This window comes from Oryza glaberrima, chromosome 8 (genome assembly GCF_000147395.1).
Source record: "Oryza glaberrima chromosome 8, OglaRS2, whole genome shotgun sequence".
NCBI lineage: Eukaryota > Viridiplantae > Streptophyta > Magnoliopsida > Poales > Poaceae > Oryza > Oryza glaberrima.
The window spans coordinates 11,486,948-11,513,978 of NC_068333.1; the positions used below are offsets into that span (position 1 = coordinate 11,486,948).

The 27,031-nt window shown below is 37.9% G+C and overlaps 1 protein-coding gene across 2 annotated transcripts; it reads right to left on the bottom strand.

Annotated features, from left to right (window-relative positions):
- Positions 1-433: 433 nt before the first annotated feature.
- LOC127782079 (exocyst complex component SEC8) lies at positions 434-25,772 on the bottom strand. Of its 2 annotated transcripts, none has more exons than XM_052309145.1 (26): positions 25,637-25,772; positions 25,347-25,559; positions 25,080-25,253; positions 23,365-23,469; positions 22,902-23,011; positions 21,396-21,563; positions 20,827-20,965; positions 20,625-20,731; positions 19,885-20,183; positions 19,627-19,793; positions 18,636-18,751; positions 15,993-16,060; positions 13,635-13,747; positions 13,497-13,546; positions 11,811-11,911; positions 7,446-7,558; positions 7,258-7,365; positions 4,992-5,183; positions 3,637-3,722; positions 2,896-3,091; positions 2,734-2,811; positions 2,218-2,319; positions 1,274-1,348; positions 1,015-1,110; positions 892-941; positions 434-806 (listed from the first exon to the last, which is right to left on the bottom strand). In XM_052309145.1, exons 1-26 carry the CDS (start codon positions 25,697-25,699, stop codon positions 719-721), a joined length of 3,177 nt encoding a protein of 1,058 aa, XP_052165105.1. In that variant the 5' UTR covers positions 25,700-25,772; the 3' UTR covers positions 434-718. The 2 variants fall into 2 exon arrangements, with proteins under 2 accessions (XP_052165105.1, XP_052165104.1); XM_052309144.1 differs by having other exon boundaries at positions 13,635-13,753.
- Positions 25,773-27,031: the final 1,259 nt, after the last annotated feature.

The following is a 27,031-nucleotide window of genomic DNA, read 5'->3' on the forward strand; positions in this document are numbered from 1 at the left end:
TGTCCTTTTTTATGCGACTTATGCCTCTGTACGTACTGCAGTACTACTAATTAAATAAAGATGTAGTTAATGAGGGTATTTTGGTATTTTCGCTTTAGCCTTAAACTTGCACCAGGAATCCATGAATCGACTCTTTCCAGTACGGAGGAAGAAAATCTTATAATCTTATAAAGTATACGTTAGATGGAGACCATGTTATATGTTAGGTGGAGACCATGTTATATGTTGTTGTCTTATCTGTCATATACTCCTATGTCAAATATTTCTTTGATCATTATTTTTGATAAATTTGTATGGTCTAACTCATAATTTTTGTATTATGAATTTATTTCTAATGGTGAATCTAAAAACACACCTTATTACGTTTAACTATATGAATTCTACAAGACTAATAGTGAAAACACAAAATGGTTTACTTCTGACAAAACTAAAATAACAAATAAAAACAGGAGTATGACGATTTTATTACGAAAGCATCCAGATAAATTACACATTTACAAGAACCAAAAGAAAAAGGAAATTTTGTGAAAATTTACAATCAATGAGAAGGCATACGCAAGAAGATACCACCACCTACACTTCTGATATACATTCAAACAAAGGGGGGAAATAGCCAAAAATAATAATAACTGCCGCCATAAAAGATACATAAAGAAAAATGCGGAGACGTTAGCAACAGAATATAGCTAAAGAAACCATCCTCATATTCCAATTCGTTTTAATGGCCCAAAATCTGAGAGATGCGTCGTTCAGCATCCATTGGCATCTCTCTTCCAGGAACGTTGACCTTTAACACGCTCAAGTATCTATGAAACAAAAGTGAATACAAATCAAACATAGGTCCACAAAAACAGTATTGTAATGGTATGAAAAAGTTAATGAGTGGCTTACTCTTTTGCAGAAAATAAATATTCATGTTCTGCAATAAATCCAAGCAAAGACTGCAGATGGAGAAATGAGTAAGAAAGATGGAAGGTACGAATAGGGGTAGCATGTAAGCAGTTAGTGGTAAACCTCGAAAGGCAAATTCAAGAGTTCGTAGAATGTCCGAACACGATCTATTCTCTGTTGGACGGCTTCACTGTCAATTGAGGGTATGGCTGCCAGAGCCTGCATTAAGAGTAGTGGTATTTTATTTGCAAATGCGAGCAATGAATTAGGCCTCCTATTATCCATTAAAAACCGTTTCAAACTGCAGTAAAGTATAAAGGACTATACCAAAATACAGATGAGGCATATTTGTTTTATATCATACTGCAGAAAAAAATTCTACCTGTTCTAGTGCTATAGAATTTCTGCATATTTGTTGGACCCCTAACAAATTGATCGACTTCATCTGAGCGAGTGCCTGAAAAATATTTCACAATTCAAGTTAGCAGTGAGCAAGAATATCATAGTACCAAGAAACCAAACCGTACCAGCCTTAATTAGCTAATCGAGGCAGTCAGATTAGCAAAGAAATCAGCTTCGGCTCAGGTACGAACATAAAGTTGGTCTATCATTGTTCAGGTCGGTCTTGATGCTTCAGAGATCGAACCAACCAAATAACCCAATCTACTAAGAAACACACAATCATACTTTCTAAACTTCTCTCTAAAATTGATGTTGTTAGACATTATATAATTCAAATGCAAAGTCTGTAAGTTCTAAAGATCGTTAGATCAGAGTTCTTCACGTAATCAGGCCATCAGGGTGCGCAGATGCTGCTGCGCGACAGGATGGCAAAACTCTTCTGGCGGCTTCCCAAGCAGTTGGCTGACCCCACAAGTGACATAGGTTACCGCAAGGTTCTTATTCATTTATTGTATCATGTAATGGACATTGTCTCCTATAAATTTGTTATTTATCGTCACCATATGCTACAACATTTGGAGCTTCAGAACAGGGACAGATAATTATTGGAAGACATTCACGTGAACTAAGTACTGTATACGTGATCATGTAGTGCCCTCTCAAGCAGTGATGACTTGTTAAATACTTGAACCCATACTGCACTATAGTTTGTCATTCTTAGTAGAGTTGAATAAACCGACAGTGTTATTCAGTCAATTAGGTTCGGTTTGTATTTTTAGCTGGCTAATTTGGGTTTCAATATCATTAAACTGAAATATATAGTTTGGTCTGAAGTTCTCTAGCAACCAACCATACCAACCGAATGATTGCCATTCAAGTACCACAAATATGACATCTGGAACTATAGCAAGAAGCATAACAAACCTTTATCGATGCATTAGCAGCAACGCTAGAAATCCCACCAAATACATAATTCCTTTTAGATTCTGCAATATAAGGAGCCATTTCTTCATCCCTACGTGCGATCTGTTCAGATTGGAAAAATCAGTAGTCAGCGTATGTTGTACGGCTCACATAAGTTGAATAGATAGCATTGCACACCGTGTACACATGAGAGTACCATATGGTACATAAAACTGGATGCCTATGCACAAGAACCAATACTCCTATTGTTACAGAAAATTATTTTACCAATCCTAATATACTTAAATCAGATTTGAGTTTAAATATTGCAAAACAGTTGCTCATTTTTCCCTTGTATAGAATTATGCCACTATCCAACAAGTTTATATACCATGCACTCAGCCTTGTATGTACACATTGTTGATTCTTCATTTCTTAGTTTCCTGAGACATCCTCCCAGTTTGCGTGGGATATATCAGATTAGGAAATATGCTCAACAAGGTATCAAAATTAAACAAAACTAAAAGAGAACAATACCTGAGTTGTTAGTGAGATGATGAAGTCATCAGGATCTTCAGCATCTTGATCTTCTACATATTCTCTTTTCGTCATTTCCTATTTAAAAATCATGCTAGTATCAAAATCTTGACATAACATAAATCCATCAATAAACATGTGGCGCTACAAGAGTGCTATTACCTGCATGTGATATATAGTTTCTAATTGCATTTCCAATCTCAAGACTCTGACACAATCAATTGCTAGCCTTCTATACTCATTAGCAAGTGATGCAAGGCTTTTCGGAATTGCACTAGTTGAGCGAGTATGGCGACCCTGGTGGATGTGATTTTTGTTCTCCAACATGGTAGATGAATTAATGAATGACTCTCCAAGCCTGAAATTCCCAACAAGACAAAAGTACCAAGGATCGAACTAATGAATGTGCATGTAAATAAATCATCAGGGATGAGAAGTCCCAAAACAGATGTATAAAATGTAATACGTTCCTAGATGCTCTTAGTTTAGGATAAATCCGAATCAGATGGGTGCTGAATTCTGAAGCATTATAGGCTGTGTTCGTTTGGGATGGTTGGGAACCAAACTCCTCCGCATGGAAAACGGAGCAATCCATTAGCACGTGATTAATTAAGTATTAGCTAATTTTTTTTTTCAAAAATGGAACAATATGATTTTTTTAAACAACTTTTGTATAGAAAATTTTTTTAAAAAAGCACCAAAATAGCAGTTTGAAAAGCGTGCACGCGGAAAACGAGAAGGGGGAGTTGGGAACAAGGGGAAACGAACTGAGCCAATGTTGCTCTTTGCAGATTTGCATAACATTCACAACTAAAGAGATTTGCATAACATTCACAACTACTGGAAACGGAACAATAGTTCGACAAAATGGACATTCAATGTATTGAGCATAAGATGATTTACCTTTCAACTGAATCCGCTAAATATTCCAATGAATCACTAAGAGATGCTAACAGTATCAATTTCTGGTCATCATGGATCAAGTTTTCCTGCATATCCAGAGAAAAGGTTTCATTCAACAAATAGGAGAAGAAAATTGTAAAACCAGAATTGTTCTGACGCCAATTGAACAAAACTAGCACGAGAAACAGGTTTTCCATCCTTTTCTGGCAGATGGACATGTATCTCAATTCGGACATAACATATCAGCCAAAAGCTTGCAACGTATACACATGATAAGGTCACACCAGAACTGTGATGTAGAAACAGCTGATCACATGGCATACATGTAAACTCTGAAATCATTGGAGTTATGTCCCTCGACTCTTAAAGCTGTTTGTTTTTCATCCTCCTGACAGTTTAGGTGGTTTTTATGACGATGTGATGACGTGCTATTAGATGACAAGGATGCCGCATACTCCCTCCGTTTCATATTATAAGACTTTCTAGCATTGCCCACAATCATATAGATGTTAATGAACCTATACACATATATATGTCTAGATTCATTAGCATCTATATGAATGTGGGCAATGCTAGAAAGTCTTATAATATGAAACGGAGGAAGTAGCATACATGTCCTGGCAGCATATAAAAATAATTTTAAAAAAACTGTAGCCCCACATGTTATCTTCTTCCCCTTCTCCCTCTTCTTCTCCCTTCCCTGCATCCTTCTCAGCTCAGCACAATAGTGGATGTCAAGAGTTCGCTGAGCACTTGCAGCCTCTATGTTGCATCAGCTCAAGCAGACACAGGGAGTGGCCAACCCAGGCAAATAGCACCGTGACGAAAGTGTGCGAAGAAGGTGCCAACACCCATGTCGACTGTCAAGGGACGCAGGAGGAGTTCATGACGATCGAGTGGCATTCTACATCACTTTTTATATTTGTGGGATATATAGATGTGCAATTTTTTATTTTTTATATATAGTTATATAATAGGCAAATATAATAACAACCAGAAGTCAGATATCAAAGATGATATCAAATGTATGACATGTGAGCCCTATATTTCTGATATGTTTTTTAGCTAACGGGCACATCAGCAACTCTATGTGAATGCCATGTTAGGTAAGGAGGGGCACATCATTACCATGTCAACGCAAAACCACCTAAATTGATCTGAGAGATGAAAACAAATGGTCTTGAGAGTTAAGAGACTCAAATCAGACCATTCTATAGTTAAGGGATAAAATCAGTCCAAAGCCAAAGTTGAGGTACCAAATACGAATTTTTTCCAATAAAATGTAATTATAGCTACAGACAATTATAGGTAACCGTAAAAAAAAATTCAGCATGGTTGAATGTGGTAGAAGATACCTGTTTTATTGGGCACATATCCAATAGGAGATCACTTAGTTCAATCTCTACTTCTACAGCTTCTGCATCTGGAATACTGTGGTCAAGTTGACCAAAAGAATTTTGTAAAGATAGATTTGCTGGATCCAAGCGCATTAAACTTTCAACATCATTCCTTGAGAGGAGAATATAACTTTGTTTTTCAAGGACAGCCTGCAATTTTTACACAACATAAAAGGATCATGAAGCTACATACATCAAGGAAGAAAATAGAGTATGAACTACCCACTTTTAAGATTTGTGGTAAGCCAAATCAATGATTAGGTGAGCCTAGGCAGAGGTAGGTGGCTAGAAGGCCTAGGCAGGAGGGTGCCACTAGTACATCGGATCGCGCCACCTCTTACATACAATACTGTGTACTGATGCTTAGGTATTGCAACATATACAAATTTGTTTTACATTATTATTCGGAACAAAAAAAACTAACATTTACCATTAGACCTATTCACAAGTTTCACAAAACTACTATAAAATCTAGAATAATTGTTTTCACATGAAGTTCCAAAATGGTTAAACCATAATAACCACAAGGAAGATAGGTTAAGTTATAACAATGATGTAGTACAGAACTTAACATAGGGTTGTTCCATGGTTGTAGTGCTTCAAAGTTCAAACAGGGAAGGTTCAAATGTTTAGTCCACCAATGTTCTCTTATTTTACTATTGAATTATCTAACTATAGACACGGTGCCAACCAGCCTTTATATGCTCATTTATTATCTAATTACAAACATGGAAGCAAAACACAGAAGTTCACCTGCTGCAACAGAACTACAAAATGTGTTGTATCAGCCTACTACTTTCAGAAGAGAAGAGTGCTACGATGCAAATAGCAGTTTCAATGGTTCTAGCTAGGAGATTGGTTAGAGACTTCCCATTTTTTGAACTTGTAACCCTGAATATCGGAATAGCTTCATGTGCTATCTCCAAACAAAAGGTCCATTCTGGTATTTATTTGTCTAAAGTACATAGGCACACAATGTATGACCTATCAGAGAAGCCAATGTACAATGCACAGAGAAACGCACCAACATGACAGATAGTTTCCAGCACATTACAGCTCAACGATCAAAAAGATAATATGCGATGACCTTTACATCAATGTGGACACTTCTCAGTCAAATACATATAATAGAGCATTGATAAATAATGGTGTCATACCAAGTAACTGCTACATTTGGAAAAATTCAAACTCCCTTAGACATAAAAGTTTCTTATGGTTCCAAACCAGAGTAATTCTAGCCAAAGATATTTTTAGTAAAAACAAAAATGAAGATGTAGTTCTAAATGTTGTTTTTTATTCTAATTAAACTGTACAGAATCTTCTATTTTAAATTGTATCTGTGTTAGGTTCATAGGGTGCATGATTCAAATAGCTTTTGGAAAATCACCACCGATTTTTTTAAAAAAAAAAATCTAAAGAATCTAATTTTGGTTGGGGCAACTGGCAAGTGCTATATGTCGATCTATATGAAGAAGTCGTAATAATGTGGTTTTTGAGAATGCAAATGTTAATTCTCCTATGCAGGTAGTCTTTAGGTGCACCCACTGGATTTGGGTTTTGACTTAGCTGCAAAAGGAGGAATGGCACCATATGAAACCAGCATGTTGTCTATTGGAGAGAAGTTTGATGAAAATATTCATCAAGGATGGATATTGGATGGATATTTTCTGATAGTATTTGTGCTTGACAACATTCCTATCATTGAGGTTTTTTTCATTGAACCATTTACTGTTTTATGGTGCATTAGATAAGAACTACAACTTTGTAACTAGAAAGGGCTACACCTTTTGTAACAGGAAACAGATGTGAGCTGATATGAGGATGGGACTTACTCCCTCCATCTACTTTTGATAGTCATATTTTATCTTTGCACACAGACCAAGAATAAGTAATTCTACTTATCATCCATTTAAATATGCTACTAATTATTCATCGTAAACAAGCAATTCATTAATATTTACATTTCTCGATGCCCATGTAGCCAATCTTGTGTGGAAGAATGAAGAGTCAAGCATTAAATCCGAGAAAGTCATTAAGATGATAGGTTGTTGGATTGAAATATGCCTATCAAAAATAGATGGAGGGAGTATTACTCTATCTCGATAAAATTCCCAACACATTAATCATAATCATTTCAAACAACAAAATTGTTGATGTACAAAAAGAAAGGTTGCATCAAAATAAATCCTCAAAATACAGAAAGTGAATTGGCAATTTAGCATACCTCCATATAGGATGCACGGCATCTTTCATGTGTACGTTCTAAAAATGTGCGAACATACTCAACAAGCTCAGTGGCATAGTTCGGCATCAATTGAACCCATCCAAGTACCTAAGGAGAATTTGAGAAAACTATGATAAATATGATTAGAACTTGCAGATAAGGTAACACATCAATTGTTTGGGAAATACCTCTTTGGCTATTATATCGACAGCCAAAAGCCCTTGTAGTACAGGACGCCCATTTTCGACTAATGGACTATACACTGAGGTTGCATGGACACGCGGTCTAAATGCGGCTGGACCTGCCAAAGGATGAAATATCACTTGCTCAAAATGTAAGGACCGTAACAAACAAGGGAAGAATAATTCAGTAGCATCCCTAAGAAGCATATTTAGGTGGACAACATTGCATTTAATCTGCTGCAAAAAAATATAGTAATGATTCGGTATATGCCAAATCGCACTGTTGTTCCTTGTCCAATCTCTGGCAGACTGGCACCAGAAGACATTTTACTGAAAAAAAGATCCCAAACATCGCTCCTCTGTCTCTTCCTTTCCTCATCCTTCTGTGACCAGCTCTCAGCGTACATCTTAAACCCCGATCCCTTTGAATCAACTCGATATACTGCCTATGCTCGCGTAGCTTGTCCCACATTGAGGAGCAACAATCACATCTTTCTCAGAAAGCTCTGTATGCAGGGATTCTTCAAGGACAATCATCCGAGCAGTTTAACGATGGCAAGAACCATCTTGGAGAAGATGGCAAATGTAACGCGTTTGGTTTGATCCCTTACAAGTTTTGGCAGTACCAAGATTGAATTGAAAAGATGGGTATGGTTGATGCCAAATTTATGCAAATGTGAGATAGATGATACTCCCTCCGTCCCAAAATATAACAACTTTTAGTCATCAGAATTTGTCCCAAAATATAACAACTTCTTCACCAACATTCCCTTCCCAACCAATCACAACCCTCCACCATTCACTTTTCCCACCTACCTCCACTACTCATCCAATCACAACTCTCCACCACTCACTTCAACCTATTTTCTTAATAACCGTGTCCAACCCTAAAACTTCTTATATTCTGGGACGAAGGGAGTATGTATTACCAAAATCTATACTGTGGTGCAGCCACTTGATCTTTCCTACCTCCACCCAGAAAAGTACATAGGTCTTTTATATCCGTCAGATCGACTCTAATCAATGCATAGGATTAGTTTTAGGATTCTTTGGAGGAAACACGCAATCATCCACCCCAACCCCCCCCCCCCCCCCCCCCCCCCCCCCCCGCCCCTGCACGCGCGCCCAGCCGCCCACACAAGCATCTAAGCCTACCAGGATCCCGTCGCCCCCTCGTCCGGCAACCGCTCTCCACACTTCCCCTTGACCACCCACCAGGCTCCCTCACCCATTGCATCGCTGCTGCCATCGTTGACTCATCCCCATGCTACCCTCCCCATAACCACCGCCGTCGATTGACCCTAGAACTCCGCCCCATCCTTGCCATCGTCCCTGCTGAATGGTGCACATGGCATCGCCGCCGCCGTTGTTACCTAATGCCCTGAACAGCATCGTCGCCTACCCTTCCCTGGGCTACCGACATACAACCCACCCCCCCCCCAAAAAAAAAAAAAAAAAGACAACCACCACCACCCACTAAGGCCTCACCCTTCTGCCGTTATGCCCTTCGCTCGAGACACCAGCGAATTGTACAGAAGGGACACCAGTTCGATTCACTTCATTCAGGTGTGCTTTTCAAATATTTCTGAAACCTACCGTGATCCCCACACAGTATATACATATACGTACATATACACATATATATATATACGTACATATATATATATATATATATATATATATATATATATTAAAATTGTAAGTCTATATCTTCTCTTATAGATATCCTGGATAGTGTGCACAGATTGAATTGAGAATTCTGAGATTCAGATTTGTTACTAAGGATTGGTCGTTTCAAAAATTCAGAATTAACAATGGAGTTCGGGTCAAATAAATAACAAAAATGTAAAAGAAGGCATACGCCTATTTTTTGCAGGTTCATGCTATTGTCAGAATACAGCATAGGATGGGGAAATCTATCCCTCGTTTGGATGCTGGGGCAAAGAGAAGGTAATTAGCTTGAGCAAAGAGAAAGAACAATTGTTAAAGGAAATATATGCTGCATCGGGAGGCTCATATGTGGTGCATTGAAGTAGGGGAAGCTAGAGAGCGAGTAGCGATAGAAGAAGCAACTATCGCCAGAGCAGATGAGAAGTCTTAGGTGTCTGAATATTGAGGAAGCAAGTATCGCTAGAGCAACTGAAGGGATTTGAATCCTTTCAACAATTGCTGTGGCAGGAGTTTAGACAATTATAGTATTGGTAGGGTCGCTATCGTACCATTATCAGAATTTGGTAGGATAGCAATACAAATTAGACCATAATGTCCATGGAGCAATTAGGCATGCACAAAATTATTATGGAAACTGCAACGGCAATGCTATTTTACAACAAACAAGACTCTTCATTCTTTACTGTCTTACAGTTTTTCTTTTCTCGAACACACAGGAGAGCTGCATGTCATTATGTGAACAGAAGAATAGGGTAGGAAATCTTTACAAAACCCCCACACACAGCAACACAACAGTTAGAAAAACAAGCGCACCCGAGACTTACAGAGCTATAGTGCAGATTAAGTGTTAACAATCTAAATATGTTTATCTCGAATGCTACTAAACAAATTTTCCTGAATAATAAGAAATAATGCAGCCTCTGTTACAGGTAAACACACTATTGGAACACAAAACAAAGTATGTTTAAGTGCACTGGTTCAAAGATGCATATAGGGAACACAACAGGGGTGAGTTTGGTTTGTACGTCACATTTCCCATGCATTCAATATTCCCATCAATTCAAATGCTGCAAACACATTATAACATTACCACTAATTTAATACTCCCCTTAGATGATGGAAACATTTTGGTTGCTCTAAACGAAACTAGAGTAATTATAGAACAATCTAAACAATGCAAAAATTACCAGTAAGGTGGTTACTGAAATAGGACCAAAATGTCTGTTGCACTCTGAAAACCACAAAGTAGTTAAATAACAGTTCGAAATTTCATAAACCAGAAATAAAAACTCGCAATTTGGGACAGCATAATTTGATCTTTCAGAACTTTGAAGTATAACTATGAACTGCAAATAAAGAATTGAAGTTTACGCCAATACAATTATGAATACAGATTAAAGATTAAAAAATAAAAAGTGTTTTTATTCAAATTTCAAAAATTTTGATGATCCAAATTTAAATTCTCAAGTCAAAATTCTTAAATCATGAATTCAAATTCATATTTAGAATTTGGACTTTGTTCATTCTAATCAAGAAATATGAATTCATTGTTCCTCAATTCTTAAACCATGAATTGGGAATTCATTTATCATGATAAAAATACATTCCCGAACTTGAAATCATGATAAACTAAAATTCTTAAAATCATATATAATCTTGTTTGAAATTGAGAAGATTTAATTTTGATATCTAGGATTTAAAATCACAACCTAAAAACAATTTCTAATTTGAATTTTAGTTAAAATGAATATTCATACATCCAATTTTGAAAAAAATAATAAGGCATTTTTTTACTGAAGAACATTAGAGAATAAAATGATAATTTTGGTTTCTTGAGTATTTCGTTCTCTTTCAATTTTGAGTGATCAGCAAAACGCTGAGGCAGCTGACCAGAACCTCGTATCACCTCAAACAAAATCGTTTTCAACATAAAGGATATCTCTACTACTATAAAAGCGCAATCGTCCTCCTCCCTCCCTCTCAAGTTGCATGCATAACCACCCCATCCTCGATAGAATCAGAAAAATCAAACGGTTGGTTAAAAAGAAACCAAAAGGATGGATTGATTAAAAAAAAACCTGTTAGATCCATCCCAGTCTATGGGCCATGCAACCCATCCTTATATGGGCCTGTTGCAATGCACAGGCATGGTACTAGGAGAAAAAAGAGGGGGTGGATCAGGGGTGGAATTCTTTAGTATATTCCTGGTTATTTTACCAGAAAAAATAATCATCACAGATTAGAGCAATTCTCTTGGTGACCCTCTTAGGGTTCCACACCCAAGTGCACCTAGAGGATGATTCATTATTTAATGACTTTTGTCATGTGTGTACTCAAATACTACATAACAAGGTTGTCAAGGTAGCCCATACAAGCAACCCTCCTAGTCACTAAGATTCCTATCGGTGTACATCACTCATATGTGAAATAACATAACTATAAAAGATACTGTTTTAATAATGTTACATGCTCCATGACTGATTTTGGAGTTCTGCTTCCTTACATGACATAATTGCTCCATGGCTTATCAGAGCAGGCAACATGCTTACAAGACAATATTAACTACAATATCAATTAATATCTAAACAAAAGAAACTTCTTTTGAGTATGGAACAAGAAAATTTTTCAGTGACCAATAAAACAATATATAAAATGTTTAATTGCATTAGACCATATGTAGGTAGACAACAGATAACTTACTAGATATAGCCTGTTGAACACATTTTCGGTAATCTACAAATATTGCTGGCAAGAAGTGCTCCTTCAAGAATTTGTTCACAAAAGCCAATAGCCCATCATTCCTACAGAAATTTAAGAGCGATAATGAATCAAATTCATCAAAGTTCTCACATTTCAAAGTTGGAAATTGCAAATATTCCGTACAAGTGCTTTCTTTTAAACAAGGATTGAGCTTTAGAAAAAGAACCAAACAGCTCTTACCATTTTTTTTTTTGTCTTTAACTTGTCATTTTATCACAAAATGCAAGGAAGGTTTTTAGTCCTTTTTGTTTATGGTAATAGCAGAATTTCCATGACAAACCAGATACTTGTTTGTAGACTAGTGGGCAAGTTTTATTCTTTTTACTGCACACATTCTGAAATGACATCTACTTGAGAGAACATAATAGGAAGTAGATGCGAACAGAGACAACCATATATCCCAGAAATTTGAGAAAAGCTTTCTGGTCATCTAGATCATCCAGGTGTTATCATTTGTATGCATAAAATGAAAGAAGTAATTTCAGTTACCCCCTCTGTTCGAAAATATAAGCATTTCTGGGGCTATGTACCTGGATGGAGGGATGTAGAAATGCTTGTATTTTGGAATGGAGGGAGTAGTTATTGAGTTATTTATGCAAGCAGTAAAACAGAAGTATTTTTGCAACATAAAGTTCAGACAAAATAGTACCTCCTTCCATATAAATAACTACAGGTTCCTTTTTTGAGGAGAAAGAGTCGGTTGCGGAGAAATTTGTCTTATGTAAGGAAATTTTTTCTTGGGTGAAGAAAAACATTATTTCCCAGTGTTGTTTTGGAAAAGCTGTATGGTATATTGACAATTGCGCACAGTGCACTACAGGAATGTCCTTGGAGAAATTCCAGGTAATTGTATGAACAGAAACTACATCCGTCCTTAAATGCTGAAGTTTCTGCATTAATAATATGAACCCAATCTTTCTACTATATAAACAGGTACATGTGAACAAACATCATGCTGAGAAGCTGTTTTGCATGTTTTCAATTGCTGCAGACAGGGAACAGGAAGTTATAGGAAGGGAAAATGACTATAAATCAAAAAAGGCTTAAGGTTATCTGCAAAGAAATTCTAGGCATTTCTAGCAAGTTATAGGCTTCTTTTTAGATGATTTTTGTTTTCCGTACGCTAGGTCAATATGCAGGGGAAAAGTTGATTAAAATTAGACATAGAGATGAATATTAAGATTACTACAACAGAACTTAGAAAATAATTCACTTGGCAGCATAATCTAGTGACAGGTTTAAAATCGAAGCTCAAGATCCTCCAAAAACAACACCCTTTATTTCTCTCTCCCTTCTCATGTGTAATAACTCTATTGTGTATCTTGAAATAAACGTACTTGAGGTGCTCTAACATATAACAAGTGACTGGCACACAAACCCACAATGAAGTGTTTGGAACTCTGTAGTCTATACAGAAACGTGTGCATGTGCTACCAATTTTCGATACGTAGGGGGGGACATAACGGAAAAAATGTGGTGTACTTAAAGTCTTAAAGTTACACAGCATATCATACAACTTCTATAGTTCACTAGGATATTAGAAGAAATCTTTGCATGGAAGAAGAAATTGTAGATTCACAGTCTCCACTGTGAACAAGAATAGAAGTTAGAGATTTGAGGCATTACCCAAGTTGCCAATATTTCTGCGGAAGCATCAGTCCAATTTTATTCATAAACTGCAGAAAGTACATAGATATCTCCATGAATAACTTGGTAAATATGCTGTGGTATGCGTGTGCAACAGACAACCATGAGACAGGTCACCTCAAATACAGGACGGTAAACTGATGCTGCAAGGAAAATCCCTTGGTCAGGTATGACACTGGCTGTTCCATAGCCTTCTTGTGGTACTGTTGAGTTTCTTCGCCATCCTTGACCTGCAACTTTGATCACTAAACATTAGAATCAAGTATTTATGCCATTTACTTAAAATGTACTCCCTCCGTTTCAAAATGTTTGACACCGTTGACTTTTTAGTACGTGTTTGTCCATTCGTCTTATTCAAAAAATTTAAGTAATTATTTATTCTTTTCATATCATTTGATTCATTGTTAAATATACTTTCATGTACACATATAGTTTTACATATTTCACTTTTTTTTTAATAAGACGAACGGTCAAACATGTGCTAAAAAGTCAACGGTGTCAAACATTTTGAAACGGAGGGAGTAAAAGCAAAGTTAATGGTGTAATCTTTTATGCTTGGTCCTATCTGTACTACTCGTGTGTTTGCTAATAGAGAGCCAAGCAATCTGATTCTCCATCACCATGGCCTTAGACCCGCTCTCCCCCATGTTATTTATTTTGGTCATGGATGTCTTGAACTCAGTGGTCATGCTTCTCTTGAAGGTTGGTTGCAGTCCCTATCTATTCAGCATGCTCAACATAGATGCTCTTTTTAGGCTGACAATGTGGTTATGTTCCTAAGGCCAACAGTGAATGACATCACTATCATCAAGCAACTGTTGGATGTGTTCGGTCATGCTTCTGGGCTAGTGACTAATTTGCAAAAGAGCTCAGTCACTCCTATCCAGTGCAAAGAAGAAGATCTAGAAATAATTTCCAACCTTCTCTCTTGTGGAGTAAAAGAGTTTCCCTGCACCTACCTGGGGTTGTCTCTCAATATTAAGAAACCTAGCAAAGCTAAACTGCAATTCTTGGTGGATAAGGTGGCTGACAACCTTCCTACATGGAAGGCTTCCCTCATGAACAGAGCTGGGAGACTCACCACGGTGAACTGAAAGTAGTTCTATCAGCCATCCCAATTTATTTGATGATTGCAATGGATATCCCTAAATGGGTGATTAAGGCAATAGGTAAAAGGTGAAGAGGTTTCCTATGGGTCAAGCACAAAAGGGCTAATGGTGGTAATTGTTTGGTTGCATGGGAGCAGGTTTGTCGACCCCCTATGTACGGTGGTTTGGGGATTCACAACTTGGAGCTCATGAATTGGGTCCTTCGCATTCGGTGGCTTTGGTTGCAAAAGACTGATAGTGCTCGGGCTTGGCAAGGATTGGACCTTCAAGTTCCAAGCAATGCTCATGTCATGTTCAATATGGCCATGGAAACAATGGTTGGGAATGGTCAATCCATCTTGTTCTGGTCAGAAAGATGGATACAGGGCAGGACTGCAGAGGTGGCCGCTAATCTTATCAATTTGGTCCAGAAAAAGGATATTAAAAACCATATTGTGGCACAGGCTTTGGAAAACCATAGATGGACTACAGAAATCAGAGGAGCCCTCCTGTCCAAGTCATCGTGGAGTATCTTCACTTGTGGGACTTGGTGGCTGAAGTGGAATTACAGGATGGCATCTCTGACCAGTACCACTGGAAGCTGGACAAGACTGGTGAGTATACTTGCAAGTCAGCCTACAAGTGCTTATTTGTTGGTACAGTTAGAATTGCACCTTGGAGAAAGATTTGGAAGAATTGGGCGCCATTGAGATGCAAGTTATTTCCTTGGCTTGTGTTTAACAACCGATGTCGGCCAGCAGACCAGCTTGCCAGTAGAGGGCTGTCACACCCCTCTGCCTGCCCTCTTTGTGATCAGACAGAAGAAACCATCCACCACCTTCTTTCTCTTGACAAGTTTGGTATATAATCCTCCAAAAGATGGGCTGGCCCATATACCCCAGGTCCAGATACAGCTAACTTATCAAGGTGGTGGTCAAGGATGCTGAGAGGAAGACAAAGACACCAAGAAAGAACTTAGCTCTCTCATCATTCTGGTGCTGTGGGAGATTTGGAAGCATAAGAATGATTGTGTTTTTAATGGTGCTAATTCTTGTGTAGCTACTGTCCTCCAAACAGTGGAAAATGAGTGTATCATGTGGTCGCTAGCCAGGGCTTCTAGGCTAAAGGAGTTAATTGAAAGGTCAGTAGCCCCTTGGAGGTGAGGTTTTTTTGCGTGCGTTGTAAAGGCTTCGGCTTGTTTTGGATCAGGTTGGTAGGCGCTGATCCTTTCCCATTCCTTTTTTCCTTCTCTTAATGAAATGATACGTAATTCTCTTGTGTATTCAAAAAAAAAAGTTAATGCAAAATATTTAAAGGCAGGACATGTAACATGAAAAAGAAAAGGATTCGAGTCCATACAGACCATGCTAAGCTGTTCAGTGTGTACCTTCGTTTGGCGCAGTGATTGCTGCATCCGTAATGCGAAAAGCAAAAGAAAGGCCTTCTGATCCATCCCTGCAGTCCAAAAGCTTGGTGATTTACTAATTAGGGATGTCAAAACAAGCGCTTGTAATTTTTTGCCCTTGAACTCTTATAGAACTCAGAGTTTTCACTAAAAAAATGGGTAACTTTTCACCCTCAACCTTCAAATAACACCTTATCTTGTTTCACAGCAGTGGTTTTCGCTTGTGCAAACTGTATTATGCATGTTTTGCTTCGTTTATGGCACCAACACAACTTAATTTTTTTTCTCAAATACACATGAGAGCTGTGTATCATTCAAAACTTACCAAGTTCATGTCAGCAAAATCTCCTGCAATTTCAACGAAAACAACCATGGAATAGGGTTATGGGTGTAATTTGTACAGTTTCTAAAGGCATAGTGAGAAATAACCAAATTTTTAGTTCAGGGTGAAAGTTGAACTCCAAATAGAGTTTTGAGGGTTAACAATGGACTTAACCCTATAATTTGATTGAATCAACACCAATAATGTGAAATTTTATTTTTATTACTCCCCTTTTCTCTCCATGCTTATCTATGTGAACATAAGTACCAGATTCAGTAAGTTCGCCTAGTCAAAAGGGCATATCAAATCAGGACAGGAATATTTAGATCGCTGGAATGCTTTGTCCAGCCAAGCTATGTCTAATTAGCCAAGTCAGACTAACTCCATTGCAGATGTGTTTATTTGGTCTCATATCTGCTCAAACAGAACTGCCTAAGTTCCTTGTTTGACACTAGATGAGAGCCGAATTGGCTCTCCCTGCTTGGCAAGGATTTTAAGGTAGTTATTGGCCACCTTGACCTTGAAAGCTAGTATCTTTTTCCTTGTACCAAATGTCTCTCCTTGCTAAGCAAGGGTATAAACTTTACTTGCTTTAGATCTAAATGCACCTGAATACTCTGCACAACCACTCTCCACAATTTTAGTGTTGCCGTCCACTCTCTTTGGAACTTTTTTTTCTCAAAATGGATGATAGGAGCTTTGACGCTCATTCAAGAGAGGAAAAAAGAACTAACTCCATTGCAGATGTGTTTATTTGGTCTCATATCTGCTCAAACAGAACTGCCTAAGTTCCTTGTTTGACACTAGATGAGAGCAGAATTGGCTCTCCCTGCTTGGCAAGGATTTTAAGGTAGTTATTGGCCACCTTGACCTTGAAAGCTAGTATCTTTTTCCTTGTACCAAATGCCTCTCCTTGCTAAGCAAGGGTATAAGCTAGTATCGCTGGAATGCTTTGTCCAGCCAAGCTATGTCTAATTAGCCGAACAAGAACGACAAAAACCTATTTTGTAACATAATTTATAAAAAAAATGCACATATTCATTTTAAAAGCAGGTTACAAAGAAAATAGACTGTTCCACAGAAAAAAAAATGTAGAAAGGAGTTATTTCACTGTTTTATTTACTTTGTTTCTATCATATAATCCTGCAGTGTAATAATTAAACTTGATTAAATTCACACTCAATCCCATCACCAAGATGCTCAATTGACTTCTTAATCTTTTTGCAGGAAGATCCCTATCATTACGAATGCATTTGTCTACTTGTGTGTTCAAAAGGCTATAGCATTTGTAGTATAGCCTACAGAACCTCCTCAAATTGTTCAGCAGAAATTCTTATGGTTCTCAAAACGAACCACTTATATGAACAAAGAAACTAATACAAACCCTGATTCTGACTCAGGGTCAGATGCCAGATTCAGCAGACACTACAAAATAGGATCCTGGGGTTGACCACATAAACTATGTTATCATAAATAACATAGTATTGCCAATTTATAAGGAGTATTCAGCATTAATCATATTGCTGCCTAGGAGCAATAGAGAGGTAGGAGCAGTAGACTCACAAAGAAGTGGATGTTATATGCATGTATGTGCAAATACCAACAGACTGCAGAGAAATGGAGCTCATAGAGGTAGCAACACAAAGTAGCGAGCAGAGAGAAATAAAGGATTCTTATGCACAGAGAATCACAGCTAGGTAGGATTGTGAGCCTGACATCAATCAGAGTCTTTAGCAAATGCGTATGAATTAATACGACTGTTCCTAATCAATAGAAAGAGGAATAAGACAAAGTCTACAGGGCAGCAGCCTAGCTTCTATTGCTTCCTTTTCATGACGGAGCAGCAATCAATACCACCCTCATCATTGGTGTGTTTTACGCCTGATATTGCCAAGGTGTCAGATGCATGTGGCACCAGAGTCAGATGTACGTAGATAGAAAAATGTGTTGTGCTGGCAAGCCAAAAGAATTTCTGACCATGTCCCAATAACACTGATTACAGATGCACACGACATCACACTTAAACAGAAAGCAATTATAGATGCACACAACATTAGGGTAAAATGATTACTAACCACTGATCAACGATTTCAAGAGGAAGCTTAATCACAATCTTGTAACTTGTAAATATGTAACTAGAACAGTAAATAAAGAACTGGATATGAGGAGGGGCTCCCATATCGAAATTGATTAAGAGGGGTGAGGCTAGCCCACCATCTTGTTGTGTTAGCCGGAAGACCCCCGTGCCTTTCTCAGTAAAACAGTAAATCATTATAACAGGTTATTTATAAGAGGATACTTGCCTCTTTTCCTTCACTGGGTCCTTATTTGCAAGCCTAGCTGTCTGAACAGCTGCATCAGCAGTAGCAGCCTCTGGAGTTGCCCGCAAAATTTCACACAGAAGCTGCTGACATTCACTCTAACAGAAGAAACACGGCAAAGAAATAAATAGCATTAGAATAGCATTGCACAACAACACATGTTTTCCATTGATGATTGAAAAGCTTTCCCTTGCGAATTCAAAAAAAAAAAAAAAAACTTGCATTTTATGTTTCGACCTTTTAAGGAAAGGTATGATGGTTCACAGCAGAAACGAAAAGAGCCTGGGGCGCATTAGATTTTATAAAGAAAGGCTATGAGATTTCTAAGCATGTGCGTAGCTAAAACTATGTCTTGGATTTTGCAACTGTGCAGAACATATTATAATACATACAGAAATCAAAATTGTGCAAAAATATGAGCATAAAGATGAGTTTTTAAAAAAGACATGAGAGTAGTCTCTCTTGGACAAAAGATGAGTTTTTTTTTCTGTTTTGTAGAACACAGATCTCCATACTTCTAAGCATCTTTTTAGCAGGTGCGCACTTTAATATTCTCTGCATGTATGGTTTTTAGAATTTTCTAATGGATATAAATGCAAAACCTAAAGGTTTTTAGAATTTTCTAACGGATATAAATGCAAAACCGAAAGTAGTTAAGTAGGTGTAGTCATGTAGGTGGAAACATATATGCACAAGCTTCCCATGCACACCAACTAGCAAATGTCACGAAAAATTCTACAAAAAATTGTACACATACTTCGAATAGTATTACACCTACATGTGAAATTTTATCTTCAAATTCATTATATTTTAGCCGTAATAAAAAGACAAAATTCTGACAGATTTTTTCACTTTTTTGTTACGGCTAAAATTTTCAATAAGTTGGAAATTTTCAATATAAAGATGAACGTGCATGATATATAAGTAGACCACATCAGAATTAAAATAGCATATAAGATATAATAAAGACTACCTGCACAACTGACAAAGAGAATGCGACAGTAAAACCACCAGTAGCCTGGGAAGATTCAGAATCTGGATTCCAGCTTGCATCCCCATTTGCCATGTGAGGAGTGTTTGCATTATCAACTTCAGTTGATGATTTCTGTTCAAGAAGCTCTCCAACAGTAATATGGTTCTCTGCCAAGCAAAAGCACTTTTTCATTCTTGCATAGTCCACAAGATTTAGTTTTGTAAGTGTCACCCAAGTAACTGAGAACATAGCACCTACCAAGAATGTCTACCAGGCATTCAAATATTGCACTAAGAAGTTGACTAGCTGCACACTGAGCATCTCCAGTGGGTGCCATAGCTGGAGAGATGGGACTGACAACTAGTTGACTTGCCATTAGTGATGCACCATTTTTCGTCTTCTGTTTGAGCAGTTGGTAACGAGCAGCACGTCCATTTGAGTGTGACACATCAGAATTTTCATTTGCAGCTTTGTTTACATTGGACTTTGAAGTTTCTTCAGAGTAGGCTCTTATCTTTGAGGTGATAACATCATGGATTGTAGGGCGAACTCTTTGGCTGTTAAGGAAATACAGGCATAACCACCAAAAGGTAAAGTGAATATCAAAACAGCAGTAGTAAGATCCAGGATGACTGAACCACCAAGTGGAGTTCTAAGGCAATGTTTTCATACTAGAAGACAGGATATTTAATTTGTCTCTGTATTAATTGTTCAATGTGCTATTTTAATTATATCCCCCAAACATCTCTTGCCCTTTTGTAATACCTAATCTTGCCTGTGTGTTGCAATGGATGCCAAATAAGTATACTACAAGAGGATCTCAATTTTTTAGAAACATGGAATACTGATACAGCACTTTCAACCTTGCTACATTTTTGCTTAACTTAACTATTTGGAACAAAACCACATATCCAATATATTAGCACAAAAATCAAATCTTAATAAAGATAGAACATTTTTAGTGCGCAAAAATAAAAAAGCAAAAAACAGAAGTATACCATATCACAGCTCCTGCAGCCGCAACCTTTCCAAGCATGGATAAGCACTGCACCAATGTTCTCAAGTATTTCACACTGAGAGAAGCATCTGCCTTTGTCACTGATTCCTAAAAGCAGAATTCAAAACAATAAGTAAATAAATCGGGCAATTGACCAAGGAAAGTGTTTGACCATGATGTAATAAGAAAAAAATAAATCATACAAGAAACTCATCTGGTGTAGCACACGAAAGGAAAATTGGCACTTCCCGAGAAATACTTTTGGAATCCCTCCGACTACGCCCACCATCACTTTCATGCATGTCTATGCTACTATCATCATCTGGGCCATCAAATGAAGAACTGAAAATACAAAAGAAAAATCAGAAAATCCAGGATATGGTAGCATCTGATGTCAGTGTGTTCCATCTATTTACATATATGATTATGAGTAATTCATTATCATAGAAAAAAGAAGTAATGATTAATGTAATTTGTCAAAGAAACCCCACAAGATAAAACAATAGGGATAGCTTAAAACAACTCCGCGCACCTGTTACATGCATAAGGTTGTACTGCTAAACTTTTAAGTGATGAAAGGTGATATATGTGTTTGTCAAGCATTAGTTTCAAAAACAGTACTATTCGCATGTAGCAGATATTCAAGGTCATATGATGCATCAAAATTCAAAACCTCTGAGCACAATATGAAGTAGCCGAAATCTGCTTCTGCACTGAGATAAACAAAATCATTATCATATTTACATGGAAGCAGATAGGGAGTTGAACCTACCCTCCAACAGAACTGGTTTTAGGAATCCCATCTGCTGACGCACCAAAGTGATTATCACCTTTAATTGACCTAGTTCTCCTGGACAGAGGTTGCATGCTGTTTACTAATCGACCAGTAGCCGTAGATGTTGGTAGTTCTTCATTATCAACCATGCTTAAAGTCACCGAGCTGGACAAAGAAATATTGGAATAAACAGTAGTTGATCAGAGACAGAATTTTAGGAAATAAGCATATGAAACATGCAGTGGCATTAGCAAAATAGTTAGCAAGCCAACATTTAAAAGAGATAATCATTTAACGCATATTGTGACCATTGAGAGTTGTCAAACCAACATCGAAAAGTGATAATAACTTGAATATAAGTGTGACAAACTGATAATTACCAAAAGAGCAACACATGTAGTAAGACAAATAAAGTGATGATACTTAACAGATGTGACCAATGCCAGAATAGTTAACAAGATGTGAACAGTAAAAAAAATATTTGCACAGCACAATATATAGTCATTGGTGTTCACACCATTATAAGCAAGTTCATAGTTACTGCAAGCATATAAAGAAAGACAGTAAATTGCACCATGGGTACAATAGCTTGAAAAGCAGGTGCCGCTTCATTAGTATGAGAACTTGAAGAGCTGTTTTGGTTTGGTGCCAAAATTTGCCCTACCAAATCTTTGGCACTTTCAATAGAACTTTTCTACATGTTTGGATTGGTGCCAATTTTTCCCAACACCATGTATTAGATCAGAGCAACTTTACCCTACCAAATTTCGGTAGTGCCAAAAGATGCCCAGACTTTCGAACTACCAAAATTTTGGTGGGGCATCAAACCAAAATGGCCCAAAAATTGAAGAAGCACTAGTAAAACAACTTGTTGCATGGGTATAATTAGCTACATGAACTGAAAAATTGAGTGATCACAAGAACTTGGCGAGTGCTAAAAGTTTATACACAAACATGAAAATTGAACAATCCAGGTACAAGTTGATGAGCGGTATATTGTCAGGAGGTCATCTAGGCACAGCCACATAGGTTACCAAGCCACATTACCATAGATTTGATTAATATACAAAATGGCATGTAGGTTTTATTTCAGTTTTTCATATTATGTTTCGCCTCTTGATTGTTGCCCTTCATGACACAGCATGGCGGTAACAAGTTGCAACGGTAGGTGACGATATCTGACACACTGTGCTTCACATAACCAACTCACCCGTGTGTCTTATTGGCATGGCCAATTATCCTATATGGCACATCCAAGCCTACTCACACAAATGTTGTACTAGATTCTTCAACTTGCAAACCATTGTACAATATAGCACCCAATAACCATGTAGTACTGGATTGCTCAATTCTAAAGTTATTGTCCTAAATCAACCCATTCATCAAGTAGTTGTAATGGTTGCTCATTTTGCAAGTACTTCTACTGAATCGCACACATTGGCAAGTTGACACACACCGCAATTTGTTATAACAAAATGAGAACAATCCGACATAAGAACGTACCTGTATTCTCCATTGTTGTATAGATGACTATGCAGCTCTTCCAAAATTTTATAAAATAGTACGCCTCGCAGCTTTGCGAGATCAGAGCGAACATCTTGAAGAGCACCTACCTTTAAAACTTTATTAGTATGTGATATTGCTATCATCAAAGAAATAATACGCACTCAGCTCATGATAGCTTTAATAGCCATCTCAAGGTACAGCATATAGGAAAACAAAGCCAAGATGGTACGTACAAATAATTAAGTTAATCAACCTCTGAAATACACTCCATCCTCACTTTGAGAGAAAAAAACGAAGAAATATCCACCGTCACAAGGAATCTCTACTTAACCCGGTTAGAGAAAAAGAACATTATCGCCTTCTAAACTCTGGCACATGGTGCACACACTGCATTATCACAGGCATGGTGCAAATGGTAATAGTAGCCTGTTTATCACAAGAAATGTATATTAATACTAACCGCTTGAAGGCCTTCTCGCTCTAGCATCAGCATTGACTGGACATGCAGCTGCACTGCAGCATAGAGCTGCTTCTCTGCCATCAAGTTTTCAATTCGAGCAGGAACCTGCTGGATTCACCAATTTCTTAGGGATATAACAATTTCTTAAAATTTGTGAACTCGCAAGATAAGGTCAGACATTGAAACAAGAAGGATAAAAGGAGCTGCCATGTGCAAAGGAATAAAGCAACCTTGCAGTCTGCTAACCATATCCAGACATCCAACCAGTCCTACAACAGATCGGGTCGTAGCTATTGTTTAGTTAATTCAATGTTTTTTGGCCCTGAACCACTTAGAGATAACAATGCTATTTAAATTGCTTAATGGTTGTTTGGACTGACTGCATAGCTTTATAAGGTGAACAGCATATCAATTAGATGAAAGCAAGAAACAATGAATTCCCAAATTACTATATAATCTTGACCTGCTAATTATTAGATCATACAACTAATGAGATTCAGTTTTTCAGCTTTAATACATGCAAATCAATTCAGATTCATGCATAAAAACAACATGGTATACCAAAGTGATGAGCTTTAATGTGGTTCTCGTAAATGTTAAAATAATAACCTGTTTATAAGATCCTACTTTCAATGTCCTAGTACATAATAATATAAACAGAATCTACTGGTAGAATACTTGCATAAAAAAAAGAGGGACATATAGCTCAAACGAAGAGCCTCATCCTCAAAAACACATTTTTAACAGAGTTTTATTATACCGGGTGAAAGTTATTTGACCATCCAACCTACATGTGAGCATCCAACAGCATAAATAACAATAAATAGCAACTAAATTGCATGGTTCAAGAAGGCGCCTGGTGCTAGAGGACCTTGCCTAGGCGATACCTACCGGGCACCTAGGAGGTTAGAACAGATCAACCGGCAAAGCCCAAGAAATTAGCAGGTATGTACATAAAAGTTAGACAATATAACACCAAAATAGCAACACAAGAGCACCCAAGGTTGCTCATCATCTAATGCCTAATCGCGACAACAACAGGGCACCTAGCGCCGACTTTTAGAACACTGCTAAATTGTTTACCCAAAACATGTTTTTGTGGGAGTTTTGAGAAGGCTAACATTTAGTTATGCTAGTTAGCTAGAGTGGATAGCATCAGCACTAAGGTATTTTGGCAGAACAATTGTTCGATGCTATTATGGTCATAGGCTAGTGTATGTGGCAAGTTAGGCAGGATAGCATAGGAATAATAATTCAAATAAAGGTAGAGACATTATTTAGTTAGAAAAGAGATGAGGTTTATTAGTAAACTAGAGATAGAGATTGCATTGTTCCTATAATATTAGAGAATAGTTTCGTGGCTGGCTACCCAAGTACTCTATTAGGGATCAATTCATGAATATCAAAAGTTAGGGTTAAACCTCTAAGCCCGTATTAGCCCAACAGGGAGAAACCCTGCCGTTGCTATTAGAGGGCGAGTGCTCCATCCCCCAGTTTTCAGAGTTGAGACCCTTATAGGTAGCTAGTTGACAATTCTCCCAAAAAAACTGGTTGTTATAAGACTAACCTTTTCATATTTGCTAACACGTATTTGATACACAAAGTTTGAAAAATATCGATAGAAACTAACAACAGTTTTTCTGGCAAACAGTTTCCAAATTACATCTGCCTGAAACATAATGAATGATTGAAACAGGTGAAGCGTATGCACTGACCTTGGCAACATCCTCCACCTGATCAAGAAGGGAGAGCACATGGCGCAATGTGAGGGAGCGGTACCACAACTGCCCGAGGTGCTTGTTCTTCCTCCCAAGCAGTTTCTTGGCCTCGGCCATCTCCCCCTTGAGCCCGGTGATGCTCTCCGCAGACTCGCTGAACAGCCGCAGGATCTATATATACATAGCCCACCGCACAGTGCAAAGATATTCATCATTAAACCAAACGAGACCACAATACGGGCAAGAATGGGAGGGGGATCGGACCTGGGAGTAGTTCTGGATGGCCTTGTTGAAGCCATGGTGGTAGGCGTGGACGACCTCGTCGACGACGTCCTCGATGAGGTCGCTCTGCTCCTTGAGGAACTGGATCTCGCCCTCGCGGTCCTTGGAGGTGAGGATGTGCACGACGTGCGGCAGCGAGTCGAAGCGCGCCGCCGCCCACCCCTCGTCAATCCGCGAGAGCCCTTCCTTGAGGTACTGCAACGACAACAATTCAGGCTCCTCCGGCCGCCCAGAGGCACAGGATAACAAGAGAGGGAGGAGGGGACGCTTACGGATTTGTCGGCTGGGATGGGGAGGCCGTCGAAGATGCGGCGGCGGCCGCCGGTGCGGCTCATCGCGCCGCTGGCGAAGCGAGATCTGGAACCGTTGGTGTTGGGAGGATGCGGGCGAACTCGGAAGGGAAAGGAAGGAAAGGAAATAATTAATATACCAGTCACAGCTGGATTTTTCAGTTTTTGATCCATTTGAAAACTTATTTTACAAATAGATCCAAATAAATCAATTCAGTATTTAGGTTTAGAAAAAATAAAGTACAACAGTTACAAAATAGTTACAACCTATGTTCCACATCCGAATTGTTGTTTTTCTTGCATAGTGCTACTGCAAGACCTGCAAGCCAGAGGATGGTCAACTAATGCCAAAACCATGCTGAAACCTGGAAATTTGCAGAATGATAACATAGGCGGTGTTCTTTTCTCCTGAAGATGAAAATTAAGTTTTTTACGTAAAATGAGATGGTATTATCGTATGATTGATTGAGTTTTATTTATTACAAACTTGAAAAACATATTAATATGATATCGCACGAAACGTACCATTTAGCAGTTTGAAAAGTGTGCCACAGAAATCTTAATCTTCATCCTATTCTTGTTGGAGAAAAGAAGAGGACCATAGAAAAGAAGGTTATCAGTGTATATGGGATTCCGCGGAACAATTTATGGTTAAGAGTTTTTCAAGTAGGTCCAATTACAATAGGTATTCAGAAAAGAAAAGTTATAATGAAAAATCATAATGTATAATGCATGTCACTGGAAAATTTAGAGCTAACCTTGTGGTGGCATAACTTTATGTTTGGCATGTCCTATTAGTATTTCATCACTGACAATGTTTACTCTCAGTAAAATTTCCTCCAAGGTGTAGTAAGATGAAGCCTATTACTACCCAACAATACCTTTCAAAACACATACCAACTATTGGACATTCGGCATGAAGGAAGGAAACAAAATTGTACCTCTGTAGAAGATGAACAACTAAAAACATAATGCAGAGAGAAGATTACATGGAAATTTAATAACAGCAATCTGTTCATGTCTACTTTTCATGGCCCACAAAAGCATTGAAACATAGCTCCCGAAAATGTTCTATAGAAGAAAAAATAACCTGTGCACGGAAGGTCATGATAGGCATCCATGTTTTACTTTCTGTACTCAAAGAATGGTGGTTGGAAATGCATCGATGGCAGCCAAGTTTCAACGAATGATATTTTCAATATCCTACATTGGTTCATTTCGCGACATTGCCAACAAAAGAACATAGGCGAATCAACTTGGACATCCCTAGATGAAATGGTGAACATGAGATCCAAATCCTCCTAAGATTGAAACAAATACTAAGAAAGGAGGGGAAGCACCTAAGAAAGAGATCATCAAGAAAATTGTAGGAAAGAA